This window comes from Lemur catta, chromosome 6 (assembly GCF_020740605.2).
Source record: "Lemur catta isolate mLemCat1 chromosome 6, mLemCat1.pri, whole genome shotgun sequence".
NCBI classification, from domain to species: Eukaryota; Metazoa; Chordata; class Mammalia; order Primates; family Lemuridae; genus Lemur; species Lemur catta.
Window position 1 is genome coordinate 48,538,699 of NC_059133.1, and position 10,379 is coordinate 48,549,077.

The 10,379-nt window shown below is 44.7% G+C and overlaps 1 protein-coding gene across 3 annotated transcripts in view; it reads left to right on the forward strand.

Annotated features, from left to right (window-relative positions):
* PPM1H (protein phosphatase, Mg2+/Mn2+ dependent 1H) overlaps nt 1-10,379 on the forward strand; it is a 240,699-nt gene that overhangs the window by 163,162 nt on the left and 67,158 nt on the right. For all 3 annotated transcript variants that reach the window (XM_045553452.1, XM_045553451.1, XM_045553453.1), the window contains exon 5: nt 1,426-1,510. In XM_045553452.1, the coding sequence (XP_045409408.1) occupies nt 1,426-1,510 (85 nt within the window). The remainder of the gene's footprint in view (nt 1-1,425; nt 1,511-10,379) is intronic.

The following is a 10,379-nucleotide window of genomic DNA, read 5'->3' on the forward strand; positions in this document are numbered from 1 at the left end:
CCTCCTAGAGCCATAAATTCTCTAAGCCCCCAATACTTTTGTTGTCATCTTCTTCCCCGCCAGCACCCCTCACTCTCACACCATCAGTTTCTATGACAGCAGCAACTGGGACACAGGTGGCGAAGGGTTGGGGTCAGGTCGTGACAGCTGCAGCCATCTATAGGGCTTGTTTCCAAGTCAGGGGCTGCCTCTACAGTTGGAGGGAGCAGTGCTCAGGGGCTCTTGGCACAAAGAATGCAGCCTCCCCTGTTATCAGCGAGGCATCCTCCCGGAGCTGAGTCCATCAAAGGCATTTCCCATGTCGGTGGGTCTTCACTGAGAAGCGTGTCAGGCTTGTGGCTCCCTAATGCCAGGGAGCTGTTGGGTTCATACAGAATGCAATTCCCCAAGCCACTTTCATTTGTTGTAGAAATGGCAACATTCTGCCACAACCGATCGATTGCTGGAAAGTGGCTGTCAGGAACCACTTCGGAATCGGAAGGTCTGAGAATAGGAAACACCACTGGGAATAGGCCCAGGAAAGGTTGCGTCCACGGTTATCGATCCTGCAGCCTGTCCTTTGCACTCTGCTTTGGGGAGCTCTGTTCTCTCAAAAGTCCTTGAGTTGGCGATAGCTCTTGGCCACATTTTTTGGAGTTGTGTAAATTTCCTGAGCCTTCAGATGAGATGAGAGTGGCTTTTCTTGGATCTAGGATATTAGCCTAGAAGCTTAAGTGTCTAGGCTAGACAGACTCAGATTTTAACGTGCTTGTGAGTCACCTGGGAAGCTTCTTGCAATGTAGATTCTGATACAGTAAATCTGGGGTGGGACCTGAGATTGTGCATTTCTCACAAGCTCCCAGGTGAGTCCAATGCTATGGGCTCACAGATCGTTCAAATAACAGTGGTCTGGTGTTGCACTAATACATTAAATACCAGCCACATATGACTGCTTAAATTTTACATTTTAAAATTAAGTTAAATTAAAAATTTAGTTCCTCAGCTGCACTGACCACAATTTAAGTGCTCGGTACCCACCTGTGGCTAGTGGCTACCCTACTGGACTGCACAGATAAAAACACTGCCATGATCACAGAAGGTTCTGTTGGATAACCCAGGACTGGAGTGAGCCTCTGTTACATCATTCATTCATCCCTCCATTTATTCACCGAGCATTTGTTACATGCCAAGTGGTATGCTTGGTGCTGGAGCATCAAGGCATGTTTCCAGCTAGCAGAAAAAGTAAACAGAAGCTAACTAGAATGCAGTGCACTTAATGTAGAGACGTCTCCCATGTGGGGAGTTGGGAACAGTGAACTCTGCCATGCAGGTGAGAGAAGACAGCATCTTCTAGCATTTCATGTGTGGTCTGAACCAAGCTATGGTTGTCACAGAATGAGAGTATTTATGAGATTGGCTGCTGACAATGCATTTTCCCCCTTTCAGGGCCATAATCATCAGAAATGGAGAAATCATCCCCATGTCTTCGGAATTCACCCCCGAGACAGAACGCCAGCGACTTCAGTACCTGGTAAGAGTCTTCCGGGCTTGGCAGAGTGCAGTGGCATTGGGGACGGTGTCGGAACACGTTGCTACTGACATGGGAGCAGGCCCACCGCAGTCAAACGCCATATGGTATTAACTCCCCCACACACCTTCTGGATCACACATCCGGGCTCCGTGTGTGACGACACACTCCACCTCCGTGAATTTATTATTGTGGCTGATTCTCTCCCATCTGTGTCCAATTGAAGACACGGTGTGCTCTGTTTTTTTTTTTTTTTTAAGTGGTTTGTTATGTACGATGTGAAATGCAGTTTTGAAGAACACAGATACCTTCTTCCTTGGCCTGCTACTCACTCTAACTCAAACAGGGGCTTGGTCTGAATCCCACTGGGAAGAGAAACCTGGGCAGACACGGCAGCTCTGAGCTCTCCGCTGACACACCACTTCCTCCTGCTCAGATGAAGTCTAAAGGGCCCTTTGGGAAAGGTGCAGGTGTCATAAAATCTCTTTCTGTCCTGAAAATAAATCTCTATGTAGACCACCCTCTTTGGAATGAAATTATGAGAGGGCTATAGGTGGCTTTGCTTCGCTCAAAAATCTCAGGTTTCTGGGAAACAGATTAGACTCACTTCCCTGTCCTCACATTCCAGGAGGAGGGGGTTAGGGTTAGAATCTCAGTTAAATGTGACTTTGATAATCATCCCACCTTACTTTGGGGTGGACGTCTCTGGGGACTAACCCTGTGGATAGTGGTTAGTCTGTGGATGAAATATTTTCTCAGCAAATGGATTTCTTTTTAGAAAACATAGCTAAGGTCGTGACCATATGCTCTCAGGAAAGAATCTCCAAATTTCAAGGTGTGTGAATGGTCTGGATTTGATGACTTTGGTTGATTAAGAAAGCAGCTGTGTACTTTCCCTTGCTCCCCTTGTCTGTGTTTTTATTTGTTTTATTCTATAAGCTGTGCCACTTTTACTAGTTATCTGTTATATAAGGCAGCAGGAGTCCAAAACCATTGTAAAAACAGTGCTTTGTTCTTTTACCTACTGTTGTTTTCTAACATTTGTGGTGTTGTCTTCAAGCTCATAAACTAGAAGCCACTACTAAGGAGTCCAGGCTTTAGACATCTTCATTTTCTTTGGCAGCCTAGGCAGATAGAAATGATCTTGTAGCAGCCAACAGGACATCTTCATTGTGGTTCCAGCTCTGTCACTCACCAGCTGGGTAGCTCTGTGCAAGTCTTTTAACCTTCCAGACCTCACTTTATACTTGTGAAATAGAGAGCTAGACTAGATCAAGGGCCTTTGCGCTGCAAGGGTCCTTCCAAGTAGAGTTCATAACAGCTGGCCTCTCTGCCACCTGTCTGGCTTTCTCCAATCTATCTTCCGTAAGGCCAAGTGATCTTATCACAGACCTTGTCATTGCCCTGCCTAAGAGCCTATGGTTCCACACAATGTACAGAATGCAGGCCACACTTCTTGGCAGACCTGGAATTCTGGTCCCCGCCCACCTCTCCCAACACCATCTCACTGTTGCCACTGCCATTACCACTGCCACCACGCACCCCATGCTGCAGCCACAGAGAACTATCTTCCATTTCCAGGGCACCTCACGATCTCTCTAATCTCCAACCTCCATGCCTTTGGCCAAATATGCTCTGCCTGTGCGGTCTTCCCTCTGTTCACTGCCAGGAAGACTCCTCCTTGTCCTTTGAGACCCCAGCACGTGTCCCTTAATCCTCCCTCCTCCCAGGGAATCAGTCCTCGGTGCTTGCACAGCAATGTCTAGATTCCTGCAGTGCAGCTCTCAGTATATTGTGTTTGTTCAGATCTGCTTCCCTCTCCAGTCTGAGTTCGGGGGGCGGGGGGCAGGCCACTTACCTTAGGCTCCTCGTGTTGCCAGTACCCAACCCAGCAGCTGGCACAGAGGAGACAGGGAATCAGGATTTGTTTACTGAATGAAAGAACAAAACACTATTCATTCTAACCTCCGGATCCTTACCAAACAGTCCTGTCCCCTCTACCCTGCCCCAAAACGTATCATAGCAGGGCAGGAGGCCTCCCCACCTCCACTCTACCCCGTCTTCATCATCTCCTGCCCCTCAGTGAAGCCCACGTCCTGTTCGCTCTGGTTTCTCTTTTCCTGCTTGAGGCAAGTGAGTAATAATAGGTTAACGTTTTATACTTTTTGTTTTGAAATAATCTCCTACATTCATGTTACGAGAGTGAACATGGGAGGTTAATTTTTAAGGAGGGGTAGGAATGCTGAAATTTTTCAGATGTCTGAATATCAGTGGTACACTTTGGGATGGTTGGAATAAGAAGCATGTGGCTTCAGATCTCAGCTTTGTCACAGAACTGTGTGTGTTATTTCCACTTCATTGACTCCCAGCTTGATCATCAGTAATGGGGATAGAAAACCTCAGTAGGCTGTGTAAGAATTAAATGAAATAATATATGCAGAATTCTTTTGTGGGACACGGTACTCATTTAGCTATTGTTGGAGGAATCCAAGTCTTGCCACCTCAAATCTGTCTTAGTCTGTTTGGGCTGCTATAACAAAACACCATAAACTGGGTGGCTAATAAACAACAGAAATGTATTTCTCATAGATCTGGAGACTGGGTAGTTCATGATCAAGATACCAGCAGATTCAGTGTCTGGTGAGGGCCCACTTCCTGATTCATAGACGGCTGTCTTTTCTTCGCACCCTCGAGTGGCAAGAGGAGGGGACAAGGATGCTCTTGGGAGCCTCCTTTCTAAGAGCACTGATCCCATCCATGAGGACTCTACCCCTCGTGGCCTAATCACCTCCCAAAGGCCTCTTCTAAAACCGTCACATGGGGATTTGACTTCAAGATATGAATTTTGGAAAGATACATTCAGTCTATATCAAAATCCTACTGGCCTGCAGACCACAGTAATTTTTTTTCTTGTTTTTATGTAAGAGCCACTTCTAATATTGCTAAGATTAATGTATATTTTGATTTCAATCTTGAACAATCAGTGTGGACATTATTAGGCCATAGAACTAAGCCTAATATCTGGTTTTGGGTTTTTTCTTTTTTTTTTTTGAGACAAGAGTCTTGCTCTGTCACCCCAGGTAGAGTGCAGTGGCATCGTTATAGCTCACTGCAACCTCAAACTCCTGGGCTTAAGCAATCCTTCTGCCTCAGCCTCCTGAGTAGCTGGGACTGAGGTGTTCACCACCACATCTGGCTAATTTTTTTTTAATTTCATGTAGAGACGGGGGTCTTGCTATGTTGCTCAGGTTGGTCTCGAACTCCTGAGCTCAAGCTGTCCTCTGACCTCAGCCTCCCAAAGTGCTGGGATTATAGGTATGAGCCACTGCATCTGGCCAATATCTGAATTTTTAAAAGATGAGAACACTGTTAATATGCTTTTTAATCCTTACTCTGAAATCAGATATGTTACTCTACTTTATAACTAAAAAATTTTCTCCCCAGATGTTAGGACTGTAAATGATCAGAACGTAAAACACCCTGGTTGTCCAACTTCTTATTCCATCAAGAGTCTAGGAATGTTGCTTGGAAACGAACAGATCCAGTAATAATATTCACATGATCTATGATGTGAATCTTTGTGGCAAAGTACTTGAGAGAATTAGAATACTTATAACATAAAATAATCATGTGGTGAAAACTTTATGGCAATATATTTTAGAGAATTAGAGGTTTATGGTGTAAAATATTGAAAATAGTATCAACTGTGAGAGGCAAAGAGGAGTGTGATGTGGATTTCTCTCAGCCCAGCCCAGTCCTGAGCTGTGTGGCCTCAAGGCTCTCACACAACATCTCTGAATTGCCTTTTCTCTTGATGAGATGAGTAGTAATAATTCCCTTGAGGTATTTATAACATGTTCAGAAATCAAAATGAATAGTAATCCCATGGTAACATCAAATACAGCATACTATTTGATAATTTTAAATTCATCTAACCCTGCTGATTAATTTTTTTGGGGGGTAACATTTGTTCTCTTGAATAATTGTGAAACAGTTCAGTACAATGATAGCTGTAGTATCTTTTTCCTTTATGTGATCTGAACTAGTTAATGCATTGCTGGAAAATTAGCAGTATATTCCTCATTCTTAGGTCAAGTCAAATTTTATGTTTGTGGCGTGTGAAGAAACATTTATGATAGCATTGTGAAAACGTCTAGGTCCCTAGCCACTTGCTCTGAGCAGATGTCTGCACTCCCCGGGCTCTTTGACTTGCAGAAATGGTTAATGATTTTCTTGCGGATGGGGAAGATGGTCAGAGTCCTTTGTACATGAACCATTTTGATCCTCGTTGAAGAGGAATGTTCTTGGTATGCACAGTCCGGGCGCTCGGGGATTATAGAACTGGAAGCAGATTACAAGATGATGGATGTGGCAGGCACGTTAATTTTATTTGGTCTTGCATCCTGACCTCAGAGGGCCCTGCGCACAGCTCTCTGGGTAATGTGAACTTTGTTTCATAAATCCTCAGGCAGGGTGATTAATCGAGCGGGCTTGAGGGTTTGACTTGTTCACATGGAATGTGGCAGGTGTGTGATGAAGGGATAAGGCCGTGTACTCCTGGCCCTGCAGCCAGGGAGAGCTGATGACCCCGCAGTCGCAAATAACCCTGGCTCTTCTGTTGCACGGCTTTTTTAAAAAATGTTTCCGGGGTGTTTGAAATAAAATATTTAAGAGGGCCCACCAAGATAGACAGCATGTTTTTGGTGGAGTCAGGGCTCAGAAAGCAGGGAAGGGGGTCTGGTCTGTGGGTATTTCTCAGCAGAGTTTACTGCTCTGATGCTACAGCCTCCAGGAAATCACCCCCACCTTTGCTTCAGGTGACAGCCAGAAGTGGATCTCCCTCAGGGCACCTCTGTAGCCCTGAGGTGTGAGAGTGATGGCTTTCCCTCCATTCTGCCTAGACATATTTAAAAACCGCGATGTGATTACATTAAGATGTGCTGGTATCGTCAAACCCTCAAATAATGTACTTCTGTCCTTGCAGAATAATCCAGGTCTGCAGCTGTTTTTCATCAAGGGCAATGTACAGAAGAGATGAAAGTGGGTTTCAAATACACATTTGATACACATGAGTACAGCAGTATATGAGGTGATTTCTTGGGGCGTCCTTGGAACTACCCCCAGCTCTCCACGCCGAGCCTGGTTCTGTTTGTCTGCCGTTTCCCTGGTGCTGCTGGGCTTGGAAAGGTTTCAAGTGAACAGCGTTGTGCCTCTTGGCTCTCTGGGATTTTTCATGCTCAAGAGTTATCTCCAGAAAAGTATTCCGTAAGCCTGAACCTGCTTTGAAGACAGGAGTCTATAATTGGGAGGTTCCAGTGTGCTAGTGGGTACAAATGACGGGCGCACCACTTCAGCATCCCACTTAACCTTGAGCCTGGCTTTAGTCACAAAGAGGCGACTTCGTCTCTCTGCTTTGCTCCTTGGGAGGATGTCTGAGTCATGGAAAAACCCACTGCAATCCACCTCCTTCCCCATTTAACCCCCTTTTGTAAAGCTGCGTATGAGTTTCAAATTTTCTAATTATAGAACGGCAGACTAAAAGCTATTGTGACATTTTTCATATTCACTATGGGTTCTAGTGATCATGTAGAAACTGAAATGCAAACCTTTCTTGAAATCCACATAAACCAGGCAGAATTTTATCAATATTCAATTCTGTAATAGCTTATGTATACAAGCTTGGTCCTTATTAATTAGAGATTTGTGAGAACAAATTAAGACCAAGAATTCTTTATGAAAGAATCCAACCCATGCATATTTGGATCTCGGCCATTTCACATTTTTCCTTCATTTTTTTAAAACCCAAACGAAAATATTCTATTTCTGCACTGTAAATCAGGCAGCGAGCCTTGGCTCTGGAAGAGCCGTCTCATTTGACCGTTAGCTAAGATCACCAGTGGCTTGGCTGACATTATTAATTTCATTTCATTCTTGACCTTAGACTTTCTATCATGATAAATCATCTTGAATTGTAAGGCTTCCAATCCTCCTCTCATATAATCTGACGAGATTTTTCCCCCCTGAGGACAAGGAAGAGGAGAGATTACTCAATTAAAAAAAAGAAAAAGAAAAAAGATTTGTATGAGACACTGAAAATCCTCAATTTGATAACTTCCTTTCAAATGCTGAGAGGTCTGAACATTTTAAAAATTAATCTAAAAGTTTTAGTTAGAGGACTTTAGTTTTAGTTAGAGGACTTTTCAAAAATATTTCCTGTCATGGAATCTGCCATCTCATTTAACACATGAATATTTTTACTTCCATATTCTGCTGATGGGAGTGGAAATTGGAACAAGTCCTATGAAAAAGGGTTTGGCAGTCACTCCTAAAGCTGAACATGCTGTGGCCCGGCAGTTTTACTCCTAGGTATGTATGTACCTAACAGAAATGTGCACCAGAAGACTAGAATGTGCATAGCAGCACTGTTTGTAATAGCCCTAACGGGAAACTCCAAGTGCCCACGGAGAGTAGAATGGGTACATAAATTGTGGAATAGTCACAGGATGGACTACTGAACAGCACCGAGAATGAACAAGTTGTAACTACACACAGCGTGGATGAATGTCAGAGACTTAACACCCGGCAAAGGGGACATCCTGTAGGATTCCAAGTGAATCCAATCTAGAAGTTAGAATAGCACTCCCTCTGGGGGACCAGCAGTGATTGGATGGGTCCCGATGAAGGGCTCAGGGTGCTGGTGATCTTCTGTTTCTTGATCTGGGTGCCAGCTGCACGAGTGTGTTCAATTTTTGAAAATTTAGCAGCCTATACACATATGATATGAGTACTTTACCATTTATGTTATACGTCATTGAAAGGGTTTTTTTAAAAAATGTACTTTTGATTTATTTAACAGTGTATATCCTTTTTATTTATTTATTTATTTATTTATTTTTGGAGACAGAGTCTTACTCTGTCACCCTGGGTACTGGGTAGAGTGCAGTGGCACCATCATAGCTCACAGCAGCCTCAAACTCCTGGGCTCAAGCAATCCTCCAGCCGCAGCCTCCTGAGTATCTGGGGCTACAGGCGCATGCCACCACGCCAGGCTAATTTTTCTATTTTTGGCAGAGATGGGGCCTTGCTCTTGCTCAGGCTGGTCTATAGAACTGCAGGAGAAGCCCTTTGCAGGAGGGCCCCTCCTTAGTGCCCTATGGGAAGCCACCCTGCACCTCTCTGCCCCACCCTGCTCTCTCCTAGGAGCACCTGCAGGGCACTCCAGGCACCATGCTGCTTCCCACACCTGCCCCAGAGCCCTTGCCTGACCAACTCCTAAGCTCCTTTGCAGATTCTCTCTGGCCCCCTTCAGTGAGGGCTCTGCTCTGTCCCTTAGCCCCGAGTTATCTCCACTTCTGCCTGGAAGCCTTCCTTATTCTCCCCAGCTCATGTGTGAGCTCTGAGCAGAGAGGCCTCTTTTTGCATTCTTTGAGTCCCTGGTCCCTGGTGCTTGGCATATACAGGAGCTCAGATGTTAGCTGAGTTGCATCTGCATGCCAACACGTGGGACAGTCTCCTCACTGGCTGACACCACTCACTGGCCAGCTGACCACAAAGCAGCAGAAGGAAATTTTATTAAAAGGAGGAAGAAAACGAGGAAGCATTTTTTGTGCTCTAGCAGGCAATTTTTAGTAACCTCAAGACCCACCATCTGCATGTCCACTGGAAACCTGGTGCTCAGCCCTCAGCTGGAGCTCTGGTCTCCTCTATCTCCTCCCATAACCGGGTCTAATTTCCCTCCCTCGGGTCTGAGTTCCCTTTTCTTCCCACCTTGCTGAGGTGTCCAAAGCTTTCCCCCAGCCCTGAGGGCAGAGCTCAGAGCATGTACTCTGGAGTGACACAGCCCTGGCTTCAGGTTACCACCTACTCTAGATCTCTGGCCTCCCTCTGCTGTAGTGAGAGTCTTACTAGAAGGTTCCAGAAAGTGTCTCTTTTTCAGGCTTGTCCCTTCCTATTATGGCTCAGTCCCTCTGGGTACTCACAGGCTCTCACTGGGATGGGATTATTATATTCCTTCACAGTGGAGTGTTCCTCTCCCTCCCCTTCCTTTGGATCTGGTTTCTGCCAGGGACCAGAGAGGAGAACCTGGGCATGCAATGCTCCACCCAACTCTGGGTCTGGCCTGACACAGTCAGTAATTCCAGCATCCTTTCCCAGGTGAAGATGTCCTGGTTGTCCCTGGCCAGAGGCAACCTTGTTTATGAGTTTCTTCTCTTTAGCTGCTCAGGACAGTAAGTGACAAGGATATGTCCCACCTCTTTTTTAGCAAACCTGTGCTCTCCAGAGTCCTTGCAAGTCTTGCTGACCTGCCCTTGGTTTTGCTAGGGCCGTGGTTATGGAGCTTTCCTCCTCCCAGGAGGTATTTGTGGCACACATCCTTCTCATCCCACCATTGCAGTTAGGAGCATTCTAGCATTCTATTATGCTTCCTTGAGGGAAATCCTCAAAATTTAGGATAAAGATGGAGGTACAAGAAAAGGTGTTTTTTTTTTTTTTTTTTATACACAGGGAAAGCTGCACACTTTAAATTGCACCTCCGTATAAAATGCCAATTTCTAGGTTTCTAATCTGTGTGCTTCTTAAGTAAAGAAGAGACATAGCATTACTATTTAGATATTCTTAGGATTGTAAAATATCATCATGGGGTTTTAAATGGTATAGCTGCACCACGCACATACATGTGGTTTTATGGGCATATAGCTATTAAATTATAAAAATTTAGCTAAATCCAAAATACATGTGCTCAAGATTGTTTTTATATACCATGGGCCTTAGTTTTAACTTTTTCAAAAGATTGAAAGCTAAGCTGTATTATTTTGTAAAGTTTAAATAATCACTAAAATGTTACTGTGTAAAGCAAGTCAGAATGTTCTGT